At 37.6% G+C, this 19,851-nt stretch overlaps 1 protein-coding gene across 1 annotated transcript; it reads right to left on the bottom strand.

Moving 5' to 3' along the window:
- Window positions 1-17,407: 17,407 nt before the first annotated feature.
- On the bottom strand, window positions 17,408-18,268 carry LOC129241271 (uncharacterized). The gene is made up of 2 exons (XM_054877516.1): window positions 17,988-18,268; window positions 17,408-17,742 (listed from the first exon to the last, which is right to left on the bottom strand). Exons 1-2 carry the CDS (start codon window positions 18,139-18,141, stop codon window positions 17,486-17,488), a joined length of 411 nt encoding a protein of 136 aa, XP_054733491.1. The 5' UTR covers window positions 18,142-18,268; the 3' UTR covers window positions 17,408-17,485.
- Between the last annotated feature and the right edge of the window lie 1,583 nt (window positions 18,269-19,851).

A 19,851-nucleotide genomic window follows, 5' to 3' on the forward strand; every position in this document is an offset into this window, starting at 1 on the left:
TTTTAAATTTTTAAAAATTTAATTAATGTTTTATCCACTTTTTTGTTTAATTCCTTGTAAAAGCATTCCAAAAAGAACTATACACATTTTGAACAAATATTTTTATTATTTAAATTATTTTTTCATTGATTTTTATAGTTTGAAGGCCGAACTACATAAATACATAATTTCGGCAGTTCCGAATGAAATTTTTTGATTTGATTTTGCTATCCAGTGTAATTCTAAATTCTCCTGAAACGTCGAATAAGACATGTTAAAGAATTTCAACAAAAAAATTATAAATGTAAAACAAAATTTTTTTTTTAGTTTGGTGGCTAAAATTCCAAGAAAAAAAGTTGTCTTTACTATTTTTTATGATCCTAAAACCTCCCAAAACTATTGGAAAAATAGTACAAATTCTGGTTAAAAAATTGTATCTCTTAAATTTTTTCATTGGTTTTCCTAGTTTGGTGACCGAACTTCATCAGACAAAAATTTTAGCGGTTAAGAATCGAATTTTGTTTTGATATCTATTATTAAAAAATAAAATGTATATACATTAAGAAAAAAATAATGGGTGATTTTTTAGCTATTATCTTTTTAAACAGTTGGTTTAAGCAGCTGATGCACGTTTCGTGTTTTGTTTCACTGTCAAACATCTTCAGCTTGGTCTATAATTTAACCATGAATCGTCTTACAAACTAACAACGCTTGCAAATCATTGAATTTTATTATAAAAGGGAGTTCTGTAAAGAAAGTTTAAGATCCACTATTTTATCGAAAAATTTTGTTCAGCGACGAAGCTCATTTTTGGATCAATGGATGCGTAAATAAGCAGAATTGTCGATTTTGGAGTGAAGATCAACCAGAAGAATTGCAAGAGCTACCAATGCATCCAGAAAAGGTTACAATTTGGTGCGGTTTATGGGCTGGAGGTATCATTGGACCGTTCTTCTTCAAAGATGCTGCGAATCGTAACGTAACTGTGAATGGTGAGCGCTACCGTGAAATGATATCCAACTTGTTTTTGCCCAAAATGCAAGAGCTTGACTTGCATGACATGTGGTTTCAGCAAGACGTTGCCACATGTCACACAGCACGCGTATCAATGGACTTGTTGAGAGGCGAGTTCGGTGAACATTTTATTTCACATTCGGGACCGAAGAGCAAACATAAAAATATATGTAAGAAAAATGTAATGTCAGTTTTGAATGAAACCGTTCTTTTTTATTTTATTCCCTGCTAAATTATTTATTTAATTTTTTTTACTGATTTGCATTGTTTGGTGGTCAAACTACCTCTAAAAATTTCTTTCGGTTCTTGATGGATTCTTGTGTTTATTTTGTTGCCTAGTGTAATCGCAAATTCTCTAAAAACCCGGAAAAGAGTTTAAGAAACTCTAGATACAAAATTTTGAAATGAAGTTTTTTATGAATTTTTTAGATTGAAGACCTAACAATATAAAAAAAAATAATTGCGGCAAATTGGAATGATTTTTTTTTAATTTTCTCATTTTCTTTGTGATTTTAAATCCTCCTAGTCTTCGCTTAAGATAAAATCACCTCTTGAATTAATATCCGAACTTCCCCAACAAGTATGTTGAGACCTTGCATCGGTTCATATAACGACGTCAATCTTCCTACGCCTCGCCTTAGCTAGGGCCTCCCTTAGCAGCATCGGAGGTGGTTCCACCTCGTCATTGTGCGCCATATAGACTGAGATCAGTCAGAGTCTCCCGGTAGTGCTCTCAAGGCTTATAGCATGTTAATGTTAATGCATTAACATTCTCTGCTTATAGTGACAATGCCCTTATTACTGAAATTAGGCAAATTTAATGTTTTTAGTTCTATTCTGATGAGTATACAGAATCTTGGTTTACCTGCACCACTGTGAACCATCAGTAAATAATTTTTCGTCCTAATTCCAGAGATACCGCTACTGCTCAGCCACGTCTCCTGGATCAGGACTGCGTCAACTCCACCTTGCTCGAGGTGGATTAGACTGTTGGAGATTTATCTGAAGAATCTTCATCTTCGATAACCTTCTCCAACATCCTGAGGTCAGCCTCCTCACTATCCGAGGGCCAGAAGCCCCCCACTGTCGAACGGTTGCCCAATACTGAAGACTGACCCCGCTAGAGAGCGGGCGTCGTCAGCACTGCCCCCATCCGACATGAGAACAATCCTTCTAAGAAGAAGGAAAAAATTATACAAAATTAGCACAAAAAATTGTATCATTTAGTTATTTTTCCATTGATTTTTGTAGTTTGCAGAACGAAATGCAAAGAAAAAAATTGCAACTGTTTGGAACGAATTTTTTCGTTTATTAAACATCGAACAAAAGAATTTTTAAAAATGCTTTCGTCTTTAGTGATTTTCATTTTCGTTGTAATTTTTTGATATGGTTGCCTAATCGGAAAAAAATTTAACAAATTCTAGAGGAAAAACGAGAAAATGGAAAAAGAACAACTTGAAAATGGAAATTCTTTTTATTGATGGTTTTTACTTCTTCTTCTTCTTGGTTGGCGCGATAGCCGCTTATGCAATTTGGCCGAGTGTAAAAACTGGAGATCCAACTACGTAAATAAAAAATGTAACAATTGGGAATGGATTTTTTTTTAATCCTAAGTTCTTCTAAAAATATCAAGCAAAATTTAAACAAATTTTAGAGAAGCAAAGTTACAGCAAAAATATTTTTTTGTTGATCGAACTTCGTAAGAACAAAATTCTGGCACAAAAATTAGTTTGAGAATTTTGGAAAAAAAATTACAATACAAAAAAGACTTTAATCACTTCTTTCGTAATTTAGAAGCCTTCTAAAAATTAGAGAAAACATTTACACAAATTCTAGATGAATAATGTGATCAGTTAAAGAATTTTCTTACTAATTTTCCTAGTTTTGAGATCCACATACCTACATAGAAAAAAAATTTCGGCAGTTAGGAGTTGACTTTTTTTATTTTTGTGCACTACTTTCAGTTTGTATAATAATTATATTGTTATGTAAACCTTTATAAAATAAAATAAAATAAAATAAAAAAAAAATATTTTTGTGTGATCCTAAATCCTCCTAAAAATATCGGAAAAACCGAACTAGCGCAAAAATGTTACTATTTAAAATTGAAAAAATAGTCTCAGTTCATTATGCTCCTAAACTTTTTTTTTTAATTTTATTACCTAGTGTAACCGCAAACTCATTAAAAATTGTAATCAAATTTAATAAATTCTAGAGAAAAAAAAATTTTAATTAAAATTTGTTTTTTGATTTTCATTGCATGGCGCCCGAAATTCTTAAGAAAAATTGGTGTGGGTGTGGATGAAAAATGTATGTTACCCAGTGTTATCAGCCAATGCATGCTGTGTCTATGCTGCTATATTAAAGCATACTCTGCTGACCTTTGTGAATTCCATTCACATTTTTATTGCTCGCACTTTTTTCGAAGGGTACAAAAGCGAAAGCTAGGCAATTTTCCATATGAACGCTCACGCCCAGTTGACCGCTAAATTATGCAAATAATGTTAGGTAATATGAATGTTTAGCTTTCTTTTTAAATATTTATGCTACTTTTATTGTATTATAAGCGTTTATGACTTTTTGATTTTTCCGGAGCTTTGGTAATGATTTTGTTCGCATATAAATTTGGGATATTTTTTACGTTTCTCTTTTGTTTGGGTTTTATGCGGATAGTTTAATTATTGGCAGAATTATTTTAGCATACACTAAAAATAAAGACAGCCATTAGCTAACCAAAGCAATGAAAGACGCTGTGCAAGTCGCAATTCAACGAAAATAATAACAAAAAGGATAAACGAACCTTTTGTGAAATAAACTTTTTTTGGTTGATTGCCGTAATTGTGACGGCAGAATCATATAAAAGTTTAGCTGTAATCTTAAATGATAATTTTTTGCGCTTAAAAACTTAAATTTGAAATAGTTTTTTATAAGCTTAAGATTAGTTAAACCATGTGGAGTTATGTACTTACATATTTAAATTAAAAATTACCACCAAGCGACCAACTGTCACGCGTGGCAAGCAGATTACGTGAAGTAAATACGCAAACAAAATGACTAGGGAAAATGCCGCGAGAAAATATTGCTTTGTGTTGTCTTAAGTTAAACAGCTGTGTAATGAGGGGGGACTAACAAGAGTTTATTCAGCTGTGAGTGCAAGAGTAATCGGTTTTTTTCGCACGCATTTACCACGCTAAGAATCGGAAACAGAAAATTCCAAGCAAAAACGTGTACGTTCCATTTAGACTTTTAATAGGAATATGCCAAAAATGTCTACTATCTGCCAGCGGAAGTTAAATAGGCTGCCCTTTGCTAATTGTACTCATATCTTAAAGCTACTGTGGCAAACATGCCAAGACCAATAAATCTTCTGCATCCCACGGCATCGCAGAGTTCCTTTTCTTTCGGAATTGGCCCAGATTTCAGTCGATTGATTTTCTGATAATACAAATTGAAGAAGTTGTTGCTTAAATTTTGATCACAAACTAGAGAGCTTCACGGTATTTGCTGTTCCATTGAATTGAATTTGAATTTGAAAAGGTCGAGCCAAGGAGCACCAGGAGATTTGGTGGCTCCCAAAACACTCAGGCTAAAAAGCCCATTGTATTTAAAGCTCTGGAAAGGGGGTAGATAGTCAAGGAGGGAGGGAGAAAAGTATCAGAGAAAGAGATAGGAAAGAATAGAGACAGAGATAGAGATAGTTAGTCCTGTGAGAATTTTCCAGATTCTTTGACAAATCTGTAAATATCCTCCAGTTTTAGAGAACGAATATTACCCATTCCCATGACATCGGAACCCAATACCCGTAGTCGCGCTCTAGCAAAGGCAGGACACTCACAGAGAAAGTGCTCAGTGCTATCCGCCTCCTCCAAGCATGACAGGCATACCGGGTCCTCGATGATTCCAATGGTGGTCATATGCTGACCCCATGGGTTGTGTCCTGTAATGATGTCGACCATCAACCGAATGTCTTTCCTTCTAAGTTTTAGTAGAAAGTTTGACAGTTTTCTGTTCGGACTTGTCACAAAACACTTTGCAGTTCTGCAGCGTTCTAGACCGGACCATCGCTCTTTATGTAGATTGCCTACATAATCGTTGATCCAGTTCTTGATTCCTGCGGGACTGATTCCGATTATTGGCTCTGGCCCCTGTGGGGGCACCGCTGATCCACGGTTGGCCAATTCGTCGGCAATTTCGTTTCCTTGAACACCGGAGTGTCCCGGAACCCATATAAGTACAAGCCTGTTTTGTCTTGCGACAGAATTAAGCTTCTTCTTACATTCTTGAACAATCTTTGAGGTTTGCTTCGCGTTCTCCAGGGCCTTCAATGCAGCCTGACTGTCACTGAAGACTCCAATCTGTTTCCCGCTCCATCTCCTCTCGATTATCCATTCGGCTACTTTTAGGATGGCAAAAACTTCTGTTTGGAAAACAGTTGCCATTCCCCCCATAGCGTAGTGATACTTATTACTATCGTTTAAGTACCATCCGGCTCCAGACCCTATTTCAGTCTTGGACCCATCGGTAAAGAAAATATCCGTCAAACCTCCCTGCATGCCTCCTGGATTGCTCCATTGCTCACGCAATGGAAATCTGACATCAAATTTCCTTCCGAATGAAACTGTGGGTATCAGGTCATCTTTAGGTGCCAAAAACAGTGGACACTGCTCCGACAGCAACTTAAAGATTTCTCTGTGTCCCGAAGTTCCATCTTCGTGCCAGAGACCATATTTATGGAGTCTGCACATTGCTTTTATTGCTTCCTGTTGTATCTTAAGATCCAGGGGGAGCAAATCGAGCATAGCATTTAGGGCATCTCCAGAGGTTGTACTCATGGCACCCGTGATGCATAAACATACACTTCTTTGCAGCCTGTATAGTTCCCGGATTGTGGACTTAACCATGCTCCGTCGCCACCAGACCACAGAAGCGTAAGTGATGATTGGTCTGATAAGTGCCGTGTATATCCATAGGACCACAGCAGGTTTCAGACCCCAAGTTTTGCCAAAGGCTCTACGGCATTGCTGAAAAATCTTCAATGCACGATTCACCTTCAGTGAAACGTGTGTCTCCCAAGTCAGCTTCTTATCCAAAATTACTCCTAGATATTTAACTTCGTTGGAAAGACCAAGTGTCACACCTTTCAGTGTTGGAAGACTGAGTCCATCCAATTTCCGTTTTCTCGTAAACAAGACTATGGTTGTTTTGTTCGGATTAACGGAAAGACCTTGTCTCATGCACCAATCATCGATTTTGTCAAGAATCCTCTGCACTTTCGTGCAAAGCCTCCTTAAGGATTTATCCGATGTTAGCGCACAGACGTCGTCCGCATATGCTTGGACATGAAAGCCGAGTTCCTGCATCTCCACTAATAGGGAGTCTACGACGAAGCACCACAGCAGCGGAGAAAGAACACCCCCTTGGGGACATCCTTGCTTGGCCCTGACTGTGATTTGCTCGTCATCGCTCCCACCAGCGGTTAACAGCCTCTCAGAGAGCATGGAGTATATCCATTTTATAATGGCTTGATTAACTCCGTGTCGTTCGGCAGAAGAACATATCGAGCCGAAAGTGGCATTATCAAAAGCCCCCTCAATGTCCACGAACACGCCCATTGTGTATTCGTCAGCTTCCAGCCCAGCTTCAATCTTGCTAACAAGATCGCGTAAGGCTGATTCACATGATTTTCCACTCTGGTAAGCGTGTTGATTTCTACTAAGTGGACTTCTCGGCAATACCCCCACTCGAATATGTTTCTCCACCACTCGTTCCAGACTTTTCAACATGAACGATGTCAAACTGATTGGTCTAAAACTTTTTGCTAGGGAATAGTCATCTTTTCCTGGTTTCGGAATAAATACTACTCTTACGCGTCGCCATTGGGATGGTATATAACCAAATGCAAGACAGGCTGTAAAGATCCTTTTCAGGGCCTCAATCAGCCTGTCTCCTCCTTTTTTAAGCATTGCTGGATATATTCCGTCAGGTCCAGGGGACTTAAAGTTTTCAAAGGAAGATAAGGAAAACCTTATCGATTCCCTTGTCACTATCCGACTAGCAATATACCAGCTGTACCTAGAGGTTCCACCATTGCCACCGTTGTTGTTCATGCCACTCTCACCTTCAGAGAGAGTTCTACTACCCGGAAAGTGGGTTTCGAGTAAAGCATTAAACGTTTCCGATTTGGAAATGGTGTATGAACCATCAGGTTTTCGAATGGAATCCAGCCTTACTGAGCGGTCTAAATGAAGGACCTTACAAAGTCTCGCTGTTTCCCTCATTTCTTCGACGTTACTGCAGAAATTTCTATAGGATTCAAGTTTGGCTTGCCGTACTTTCTTCTTATATTCTCTCTGTGTAAGTCGATGATTGGCCCAGTCCTCTTCTGTTTTGGTCTTCAAGGCCTTATTAAGAAGTTTCCTGGACCGTACACGAAGCTTCGACAGTTCAGGGTTCCACCAAGGAACCGCTTTCCCCTGTCTGCTTTGCCTGAGTGGACACAGTTCCTCGAAGCAATTGATTAAAGTACCTTCTAATTTCTTAGTCGCATCTTCAATCATTTCTGCTGATTTGAGTTTTTTCAGGTTTGGTAATCGCTCTGTTACAAGCTCACCATACCTGTCCCAGTCCACATTTCGAGGATTCCTACCGGAAGGTATTGATATTGTGTCAATTCCCAGTCGGAATTCGATAAGACGATGATCAGAAAGAGAGTCCTCTTCCAAAACTCGCCATCGGTTGATTTGATTTCCAACTGACCTATTGGTAAGTGTTAAATCAATCACCTCTTGTCTCCTTCTGGTCACAAAAGTTGGTTTGTTACCAGTGTTTTGAATGACCAAATCGGATGACAGGATAAAATCCAGTAACTTGAGACCTCTGGGGTTGCATTTGCTGCTTCCCCACACAATGTTCTGTGAATTTGCGTCACAGCCCACTATTAGCCCCAGATTATTGGATTCTGCGTACTTGACCACTTCTCTTAGCTCCCTCGAAGGAGGTGGCTGTACAGAGTCATAGGGTAGGTGATAGCTTCGACACTGTTCCCACTTTTCCAGTACTTTATTTTTGCAGCAACGATATCTCCAGAGCATAGCTCTTTTAACATCGTGTGTTCGATCAACCTCGGCATGATAATACATGCTCGCGGTCTCACATTCCCTTCACAATGAAGTATTTGTCCCCACGACATAGCACTTAGACCACAGATACGCTTGTGACATACCCATGGTTCTTGTATAAGTATTATGTGTGGGTTTGTTTGCAGTTTTGCATGCCTACGGCACAAGAGAGCCGTAGACGCTTTGCTATGCTGCAGATTAATCTGTGTAAATATTACTTCAGTCATGAGACTGAGTATATTTACGCTTTGTCCTCCACCTTATCCTGGACGCGGAACTGGATCCGCCCCAGATGTAGGTGAGGACGGCAACCGTACTTCGACTTAAGCACCTTGAGGGACCCAAGATCGATACCCAGTACCAGGTGGGAACCCGTCTCCGAAGTGGTGGCGGATTTCTGCCTGGTGCAGGAGTATACTCTCCAGAGAGTCGTGTCAAGATCCTTGTTCTGAACACGAATGCGTTTGAGGAGTTCTGCTGAATTACAGGAAGGACCCGGAATCCAGACACTCGCTCGTACCAGCCTTTCTTTGCTACTCTCAACAAGAATAAACTTGCTGTTTTCGCAGGCTGGAATCTTTGCTATAGCTTTTTCTAGCCATTCTCGGGAAAAAGCATTGGAACAGTGCACCTTTACGATGCCGTCCACCACGCTTTTCCCCTCGAACGTCGGCGCGTCTTTCGACTCACCGATAGCTTTCCAAAGATAGCTATCAAGATAGTCTTGTTGCCCTTTGGACAGTAGACCATCTTGTTTGTCGGTATGTATCTCCACCGTCATTGCCTTTGCTGCCATTCTCGCGAATGATTCGCCAGACGTTGACGGAAGAGTGTCATTCGACATTTGAGGTCCCTTAGCCTCTGCCTTGTCAGGCAAAGGTTTGTCTGCCTTGGATTGGGTCGAGGATGCAGGCATTTCCGAATTCCGTCTCTCGACTTTCCTCTTCTTTGCCTTTCTCCTCTTCCCTGTCGTTGGCACAGACCCCGTTTCGTTTCCGGAAGAGCGCAGCGCTACAGAGGAATCCTCTGTTCTGCCACGCTTTCCCGTTTCCGTTACAGGTGTCGAAGTTGACGGAGCTTGAGTCCTTGCCTTAGCTAGTGCTTCGGCTTGCCTCGCCTTCTGTCTCCTTCGTTTGATCTGCCTTGCGGTTAGACCAACACCTGCGTTCGAATCTCCAATAACTTCGGTCTTTTTACCGGTACTTACCTGATTCGCACCAGGTTTAACCGTTATCAAAGACTTACTCGGTACCAGAGATCCGTCTGAGTCTACTGAGAGATTGTCCGCCATCTCCACATCCTCCACAACTTGTTCAGTTGCTTCAGATCGTTTCGACGGCGGTGTATCACTCACACTCACTCGGCTCTCCATTGGCATAGCCAATGTGCCATGTTTCACCACTAGTAGTTCGCTTCCTCCGGAACCCTGGGTGTCAGTTCCGGTCATAGGGGAATGTGGGGTTCGGGCCTGCACATCCGATGCCCGAGCCGTCGATTGCTCGACGGGAGGATTTCCCAGAAGTGGGTTACCTCGTGCAGAGAGATCCTTGTTGAGCCTCCACATTGTAGAAAAATGCATTTTATACCTCCTGCCAGGTTGTCGGTACGGTACTCTCCACATAGTACTTGGGTGGCCACCAATTCCGCCGTTCCGCGGTTGAGTGGATACCCAATTCCTATGTGGAGCTGCCCTCTTAGTTCGTGGTAAGTTAATCTCCATAGAATGGGGTTAACTCCCCACTTAAGCCTCATCCCCGCGGCAAGGAGACCGACATGACAAGCTGTTCCATAGATTTGCATCTAATTGCGTAAGCATATGAAAGTCCATATTATTCCCTCTATATCACTTGCTTCTTCTCATTCCCCTTTATTTTAGGCTAATATCCTGTTTGACTAAATTTTTCACGACCATCGGTGATTTCTTTCAGTGTTTGGTTTTTCTATCAAAACAATTTTTGCATTTTTACGCTGACAGGTCGCTTTGATGGACTGAAATATTTTCGAACTTTCATTCGGCCCACTCTCTTTAGTGCATAATGTTCTTTCTATACTTATTTGCAAATAATCCGACAAGCGTTTTGCAAGCGTGTAAGATGAGGCTTATGCTGTAACCGGTGCAACCAGTGCTCTAGGCGACTGGCGGCGTACGCCAACTCAGGCAGTAATTCCCACACTTTATGGCAGATTACAAGCTAAACTAAAAGCAGAAAGGAAGGAGCTGAAAGCGAGCAGCGTAGCCACTTAAGTGCCGTATAAGTTGCGAAAGTGAAATTAAAAAAAAAAAAATGAAACAGAAAGCTTTATAAGCATATGTATATATGCAACCATGCTATTGTGCATGTGTATGTGTTTTACAAGGAAATTTCGCTTAAACATTTCACTACCAGGAGCAGTTATGTCACGGCGCTCAAGTGGCAGCGGATATGAAGTTGATCGCAGCGCACTCCAAGTGAAAACAGCGCACGAACACCGCCAAACGACGGCTATTCATAATAAACTCAACTCGAGACTCGAGAGGTAAATGAAAGGCATAAAAATGGTGGAAACGTAGTAAAGTGAATCGAAAAGGCAAAATTGAGGCATGCAAGCGGCAAACGACAGCGTCAACCTTCAAACCAACTTCCTGCCAAAGTGCGCCAGCTTGAAGGAGGTAATGAATGGCGGCGGCTGGTAGCACTGCAGTCTCACGTCACAAATGAAGTTGATATGACGCTCTTGGAAATGCAAAACGGAAGCGTGGCAACGGAAGTGCAAGGTCGCTCGGTGAGCGTCTGGCGTGACGATACGTAACGTCGATGACAGCCAAGTAGGTTGTCAGATGCAAAGCGCGGTGTGCACGTTGAGGTGAGGGTAAGCAGAGACAATGGTGAAGGTGTATAAAGTGCAAGGAGAAAATTTTCGGGAGAGGACTAGATTTTCATGAAATGATTTTAAATACTTATGCTCGCGCTATGATATTGAAATAAATATCAAATGGAAGAGGTTGTATCTAGTAAAAATATTTGTTATCTTTTTGTCAACAAATGTCAAATGTCAACAAATATTGTACAATAATGTTTTTTGTTGCAAAATGTATTCTTAAATACCTTTGAAATCGCCTAGTAAATTATTTTGAAAAAATATGTATACAGTCAGCGTTAAAATGAAGTGTAAGTGAAGGGATAAGTTCTGACTATTTACTTATTTATTTTGTAATTTTAGTTATTTTTTATTATAAAAACATAGTTCAAGCTACAACAATTACCATATAAAGTAAAGTTTCGAATTTGTATAAAATTTGGAAAAATTCGGTAGATTTTCATAAAAATTTCAAACTCTTTACTTAGAATTTTTGAAAAATTTTCCAGAATATAGTTTTATGGAACATTGAATGCAAGTAAAGTGTAAATTTCAAGAAGATCCACAGTCTCACGGATTTTTGAGTTTTTTTTTCACAGGTGCTCTTGTGCATTTAGAATGGGTTGCCGAATGGGTTGGTGCCTGACAAACATTCGGAAGAACACAGGTTCGAGTCTCCGTTCATGAAACATCAAATGGTTCGAATCTCGGTGAAAACACCTAAATTAAGAAACACATTTTTCTAATAGCGGATGCCCCTCGGCAGGTAATGGCAAGTCTCCGAATGTATTTGTTCAATGAAAACGCTCCTCATAAAAAATCTCTTGCCATTCAGAGTCGGCTTAAAACTGTAGGTCACTCCTTTTGAGAAACAACATTGAAAAGCACACCACAAATAGGAGCATCAGCTCAGCCAACACATATAATAAAGGGAGTAACCGCCAAATATATACATTTATATAAAAAAGTAGTTGAACTTTCCATCTATGAAATAAAGTATGAAACTTTATGGTCTTTAGCAAATTAAATTGGTTAGAAAATGAAAACCAAGTATTCAGCTTTATTATATAAATTCTAATAATTCCACGTCCATATGGATAACAAAAAAGTTGATTTTTTAGTGCGGTAGAAATAGTAATGCAAGTCGCTCTTATACTAAATCATTCTATACTAAGCTATATTCTGCCTTCTTCTTATTATTATGAGGAAGTTTAGCACTGCGAACTATGTATGAGATCTACTGCGCCTTTTCATGGATTCAGAGTACTTCTTTTAGCTTAAATTCCTAAAAAATTTTAGTATTTTTTCTATTTTATTGAGTTTTATTTACTCCACTGGTATAATATGTTTAGCCAGATCTAAGTGTCGCATAAGCATCAGATGCTGTTTTTATCCACCTCCCTGCAGAATCTGCAAGTTCCATTGGATTACATGTGCAGGTTAGTAAGATGATAAATCTGTGCGGATGCTAAAATATAATAATAATTTTATAATTTTTTATTCATAATATTTTAACCTCATAAAATCTTTAAATCGGTTTAAATTAAAGTCATCTATAATATCATTGGATTGCAATAGGCCCAGTAGATTGTCCCAGTACGATCATCTTAGTCTTCCTTCTCCTAAATAAGAAAAGTTACCCTTTCCTAGGCCACATAATGGCTCTGGGCCTATGTATGGGTGGTTCACCCTTTACCCGCCATTTTATTCCCAGTAATTCCTATGTGCCGTGAAGTTCACAGGATACATAGCTGGTTATTCTGGCCTAAGTTATTCAGCTCATCAAGATATTCCAGCACCAGTTTTTATGCAACAAAGAAATCTTGAGAGCCTTGATTGCTGCCTGCATATTGGTAATTATAGCATCGCTTTTGTTGTTATTGTTGCGTTCAAGGTTAAAGTGCGCGCACTTTTCTATTGTCTATCAAATATATGCTTTTGTAATGTTTACGGCGGCCGCCGTAGCCGAATGGGTGCGCGACTACCATTCAGAATTCACAGAGAGAATGTCGGTTCGAATCTCGTTGCGTTAAAGTCATACACCATGCCTTCGGCCATAGGCTTTTACTGCTTCTCCTCCTCCACAAAAAAAAACACAGACAACAAAAAAAAAATAATTCAGGGGGTTTCGAAACAACAAGTGTAGGTTTTCCTAATTGTGGCCACCTTATCTTTTTGTATAAGGACTTTTATCATCAGAATGCTAAATTCTGTTTATGTTGGATATTAAACAGCTATCGGTTGCTTTTTGGAGATTTTTTTATAGGAATAAACAGTCAAGCAAATACAGTTAATAAATGTTTAAAATTTCATTTTCAGCGGTTTTTTTTTGGCGATACAAATGGTTTTAGTTTATTCAGTCAATTTAAGTATAAATATTGAAAATTCAGAAAACGTATCTCCAGAGGCGCCACGGTTGCAAAAGTTGTTTTGCGGTGCTCATCATAATTTGCAAATAATAGTTTCTCGAGGTATCCCCGGGAGTATTTTTGTGCGATTTCTTAATTTTTCGTACTACTTGCAAGCGAAAAAGGCCAGCTAGTCGAAAGGCCGAAGACACGACTAGTCCAGAGGATGGAAATGGGATGTTTTTTTCCCGAAGTGCTTAGAACCTTTAACATTCTACGTTCTGTACAAATCGAGCCGCCCTAATGCTCATAAGTGTAAGTGTTCGCAATGCGCCTATGCCGAATATGCTAACATTACCTTGAACTAAGTTTTCTCACACACTTAGTATGTATCTTAACTTCATCTTCGGCGGCTCCCCGTCAAATAGTTTGCTTACATTTTTCGTGCAACATTTCAATCTTCTAATTGCCTTTGTCAATGACCTTTAATTGGAGCTGTTTTGAGAACGGATCAAAAACGCTCATTTAAGTGGGAGTTAGAGTCTTAAAATCTACTACAAAGAAATTTTCATTAAATTCTACTGCAGAAAATATTAAAACTTAAACCTCCTGTGAAGAAAAAAAGACAGAGTTCATCGGGAAGCATAATTTTTCCATGAGTAACCATTGATAAAAAGTGATACCTGATGAAATATGTGAAGAAGGTGGGTTTACGGAAAACTTCAATAGCTCCACCGTAGATAGACCGATTTAGACTTTTAAAGCATAATTGGAAAGATATTTACTCATCCCTTTGTTTTATTGGACAACTCAAATATTTATTCGCGAATATCACTATTTTGACTCTACTGTTATAATTTTTAAACATTTGTATGCGGACCACTTAAGCTTAAAATCTTCTATTACCTATGGTGCTTTTTTGGAAATATATTTTTAAAGACACATTTTATTTATAAAAAAAAAAATACCAGTCTAACGGTTAGACGGGATAGAAGTGAAACCTTCCGTAAGACAAACTGAGAGAGAATGAGACGAAAGCAGCATTAGGGGCGGGATAATTATAGGTTCATTATAATATTGCTATAAAGTTCATATTTTATTTTCTTCATTTTATTATTATTCATCCTCAATGTTTTCAATTTCAACAAATGATACGAGTGGCTTATGATAGCTAAAATATGATACAAATGCTTTGGTTTCGATGTTGTCAACATATCTTTGAAATACCGCGTCAATTGTTGTTTTTGATCGTGTTGTCGTTTCAGTGCGATTGTTACACATTTTTAAATTGAATGTTGTATTGAGAAAGTCAATTGAAGGAACCGCTGTGTCTAATGCAAAATTTACGTTAAAATCGCCACTTAAAATCATTGGAACTTTATCGTAATCTTTTCTAAGTATCCGCGATACTTCTGGTGTATACTTTATTAAATTTTCGTGAATGAATTCCGTGATGCTATTTATTGATTTTTTTTCTGTCAATATTCACGACACTTTTCTGCATTATTTTTCGGCATAATTGCGGTAAATATTTAAAAATGAAAATATTTACGAATATAAAAATACACACGCGGTTGCTATTATGAGCGTCCCCAGCAAAACCTGCGTGACCGAAACTCTAACACAATTACATTTTTTTGAATGTTACAAACACATATGCACGCAGGTTTTGCTGGGGCGTGACCGAAACTCTAACACAATTACACATATGCACTCGTATTTGTTTGAAAATCGACTTTTTTTTTGGTTCTCCGTCACCTTTGGAAAATGTGTAAACAGTAAGCAAACTTTATTCAAATATTTTCCCTCATTTTTGCATCAGTAAAATTAAACAAAAGCCGTAGCCGAATGGGTTGGTGCGTGACTACTATTCAGAATTCACAGAGAGAACGTCAGTTCGAATCTCGGTGAAAACACCAAAATTAAGGAAAACTATTTTTCTAATAGCGCTCACCCCTCAGCAGGCAATGGCAAAACACCGAGTGTATTTCTGCCATGAAAAAAAGCTCCTCATAAACATATCATAAAATAAAATAAAATATCTGTTTAAAAAAAATTTTTTTCTTGTGATTCGAACCAAGGATTTTGGATCGGAAGCTCACATTGCTAGTCGCTCGGCTACCGCGCCATGCTGTCGTCGCTGGCCTAAAAGTTATTTAGTCCGTCGCTACGTTTATATCAACATATAATATAACGCTTCGTAACTAAATAACTTTTAGGCCACCGCCAACAGCATTGAGCGGTAGCCGAGCGACTAGCAATGTGAGCTTCCGATCCAAAATTCTTGGTTCGAATCACAAGAAAAAATAAAAGTTATTTTTATTTAGTTCGTCGCTACGTTTATATCAACATATAATATAACGCTTCGTAGCCAAGTTGGTCGCTTTTTTCGTTTCACTTTTTCCCAAATCACTCCCAACGATTCTAAAGAAGTTTTCACTTCAAAAACTTAATTTCAGATGGTACTTTCCAACCTTTTTGGCTCTCGTAAATCTTAACATTTTTCCGAAATATTTTGACGAAAGTCTTTAAATATAATAAATTTAATAATTTCGATGGAAAAGCAGTACCGATTTTTTTAAAGTATGTACCCTAATATACATATGCAAATTGTTAACCGAGTAAATACCAGCTGGAAATACTGAAAAACTCAAAAAAAAAAAAAAAAAAAATTTAATAGTACGTGAAATATTTGAAAAAATTGTGGTACATTAAAAAGTTGCTAGCGCCTGAGCAAGCTTTATTGCCTTGGCTTGTCATTTGGTAGCTGCAAATAGATTTTTCAAGAAAATCTTTTTTTTTTTTTGCATATGGCATGCCCGTTTATTGCTCACACTGTTATGGTCACTGGCGCTTTCAATATGAAATGTTACTTTTTCACTAACTTTAACGTTGGTAAACAAAAAATGAATGGACAACTATTTTTTCATAAGACTGCGTTCACGTGCTGCTGTCTGTGCTGAATAAAAATTCTTTTCAACTTGCCTAGTCATATAAAAGGTATATATGTATGCATACAACTATGTACCGCTCCATGGCCTGAAGAATGGTGTCAGCAAAACATTGTCGCGACGTGGGCAATCAAGAAATGAGTACAGCTTTCAGCCGCTGGTAGTCGCTTTGGCGAATTTTGTAGTTGCTTGTGAAATGTTAGGAAAAGGAAGAAAAAAAAAAACAGCAAAGCGCCACTCATTGATATATCTACATAGTAAAGCCACGGCAACATAAAATAATTGCTTTTGACAGCAGTTAGCCTCACTTGCAATATGAATAGAATTTCAAGAATTGCTTTCACTATATTTTTCCTTTCACTATTTTCTCTACTTCCCACTTACCTATGCATTTCAGTTTATATTTATTTTTTCAATACTTTTCGTCTTTATTTGTCTCCCTTTCACTTTCCACCTACACAATTTTTAAGTTCTTTTCGACAGAAACATAGATAACGAGCATCATCCTTAGTGCAGCGATGCACCATTGGCCGTTTAGCAAACTGCGTTGTCTTCTATAATACTGTTTTTTTTTTAGTTTTCCTTCTCTGAATTGCTGCAGAAATTCAGGGGAAACTCTGCTGGCTGCCGGCAATTGGCTGCCAATTAAATGCAGGCAGATGAAGAATTATTGATAACACTGGTTTACAGCCAAAATGCACCAGAGACGCCGTTATGAAATTCCTATGTAAAATCACCGTCTGATTCCGAAAATCAAGGTTATTTTTTATTCTATGGTAACGTTTTTGAGATATTTACGAATTACCGTTATTTCAAAAAAACAAAAAATTGGGCCCACTTAATCATATATATCTCGAAAACGAATTGAGCGATTCCAAAACCGTTTAAAGCTTTTAAAAGGTAATAAAATTTGCTATAAACTGTGTGTAAAACACTTTCTGCTAGGTCCTGCAGATTTAAAGATAACGAACTATCATAACGGATTTTTTAAATTTTTTTTGTAAAAATATAAAAAAATTTGTACTTTGAGAGAAAGGATCTCGAAAACTGTTTACTTTTTCGTGTATTTTTTGTTTTCACTCTAAGCTCTGTTTTATTACAAAAAAAAATAAACTTTGATTAAACAAAATCGATGAACTAATACAAAAGTTACAAGCATTCAAGTAAATATATCCATATAGTAAAACTTAAGTACCCTACAAATAATAGCATATGTACATATGACTCTGTCTTAACTCTATGATCTTATTTTATAATTGAAAAAGTTATGTGTCTTGTTTTGACGCTTATTTATATAAGGATCGGTTTCTCTTATGAGAAACCAACAGTAGTCACCCATCATAGCGACATCCCAGAATCCTTGATACCGACTTTCAATCATTTTCATTTGCTGGTGAAACCTTTCGCCATGCTCGTCGCTTTCGTCGCTAAGATTTTTCGGGAAAAAATTTAAATGGGAGTGCAGAAAATGAATTTTGAAAGACATATTTACTCCTGAAAGAAAATTAAAAAGGGAATTAGATATATACATAAGTGACACATTAGCATATAATTTTCTTAAGCTGGGTTAATCTTCCAATTCAGAACAAATTTTGGTCGTTCTTGTTTGTTCGGAGCAGGGCAATAAATTCAGATTAAGGGCTATATATTCTCATGTAAATTTAAAAATTTGCTTTGAAGTTTTTTGTTTGGTTTTAAAGTTAACTGGGAAAACGGTCTTATATGTGTTTTTTATTTACCCATTTCCGCATAGTTTTTGATTAAATCGTTCAGTATCAGCTCGAAGTTAGGACTTTTGTGTTTGCCTAAAAAAGAAGTAACGACCTTTTCAAAAGAGTCCCACGCTGCTGCCTCCACTGGTGACAATAGTTCTTTGAAATGGGTATTGGCCATTATTTTCCTTATTCGCGGCCCCACAAAAATCCCTTCCTATATTTTTGCTTCTGAAATCTGTGGAAAGATTGTTTTCAAATAATGAAAAGCTTTGCCTTCTTTGTCCAAAGCCTTGACAAAGTTTTTGATAAGGCTGAGCTTGATGTGGAGTGGAGGTAGAATTATTTTTTCCTTTTTTATAAGTGGTGAGTATTTTATGTTATCCACCCCAACTTGAAACTCGATTCGTTCTGGCCAATCCTTTATGATGTAGTGGTCTTGACGTGCTCGGCTATCCCATTTGCATAGAAAGCAACAGTATTTTGTGTATCCAGATTGTAGACCACATAGCTTTCCAATCATGTTCTTCGTATTTAATTAATTTAAGCAATTTTTGCATTGTCTCATATGTTTCCTTCGTATTTACTGCATGCGCGATCGGGATAGATGGCTTTTGGTTGCCAATATGCAATAATACAGCCTTAATTGCCGTCTATGAACAATCGCCACTCTTTTGAATCATATGGTTTACCAAACTGTTTAAATAGACCAGCAATGTTTTTGCAATAACAAACACTGTCCTTCTTCGTATAGTGCTGGGAGAATTGTTCGTGACGAGTCCTATAATATGTTACCTTAACATCGGATGAAACAAATTTAAATTGTTGCATACGAGGGGCATGTAGTTCGGCCTTTTCTTTTGACAATTCCAAATCCCTTATCCAATCAGTGAGTTGTGCTTGTGACAAAGGGTTTCTTTCGTTTTCCGTTTGCAATTCAGTACAACATGATGCCGCGTAATCAGATACTGCTGTTGACAATGAAACTGGAGCCGAAACTAAAGTTAAATTTGATTCTGGCAATGTAGCTTCCGTTGAATTTAGTTCTGGTAATGACACTGTAGATATGCTCGCATAGGTTACTTTTCTAGACTTTCCTACCCCAAATACTTTTGTAGTACAAATATAGCAGTCCGTTGAATGGCAAGTTGGTTCCCTCCACTTCATTGGTGTAATAAATTTCATATGTCGCCTAAATAGATAGTTTAAGAATCATATGTACACATGCTATTATTTGTAGGGTACTTAAGTTTTACTATATGGATATATTTACTTGAATGCTTGTAACTTTTGTATTAGTTCATCGATTTTGTTTAATCAAAGTTTATTTTTTTTGTAATAAAACAGAGCTTAGAGTGAAAACAAAAAATACACGAAAAAGTAAACAGTTTTCGAGATCCTTTCTCTCAAAGTACAAATTTTTTTATATTTTTACAAAAAAAATTTAAAAAATCCGTTATGATAGTTCGTTATCTTTGAATCTGCAGGACCTAGCAGAAAGTGTTTTACACACAGTTTATAGCAAATTTTATTACCTTTTAAAAGCTTTAAACGGTTTTGGAATCGCTCAATTCGTTTTCGAGATATATATGATTAAGTGGGCCCAATTTTTTGTTTTTTTGAAATAACGGTAATTCATAAATATCTCAAAAACGTTACCATAGAATAAAAAATAACCTTGATTTTCGGAATCAGACGGTGATTTTACATAGGAATTTCATAACGGCGTCTCTGGTGCAGAAAAAAAGTTGAAATTTGTGATCCAGTGTAATCATTTGCAGTTGCAGCATAGCTGAAGGACGTTAAGCAGCTTCTTTTGTTTTGTATTAAAGTGGTATCTTTTTTTATCAAAGTCTCTGGCTTAACTTTATAATTAGAAACAATATTGCAC

Source organism: Anastrepha obliqua, chromosome 3 (assembly GCF_027943255.1).
Source record: "Anastrepha obliqua isolate idAnaObli1 chromosome 3, idAnaObli1_1.0, whole genome shotgun sequence".
In the NCBI taxonomy this organism is placed as follows: domain Eukaryota; kingdom Metazoa; phylum Arthropoda; class Insecta; order Diptera; family Tephritidae; genus Anastrepha; species Anastrepha obliqua.

What these genes read in the sequence shown, in the direction of transcription:
- LOC129241271 (XM_054877516.1), bottom strand. Translation starts at nt 18,141, where the DNA reads ATGGCCAATACCCATTTCAAAGAACTATTGTCACCAGTGGAGGCAGCA. An exon ending in CAAAAACTATGCGGAAATGG is followed by an intron (nt 17,743 to 17,987) that starts GTAAATAAAAAA and finishes ATTTTCTTTCAG; the next exon opens with GAGTAAATATGTCTTTCAAA.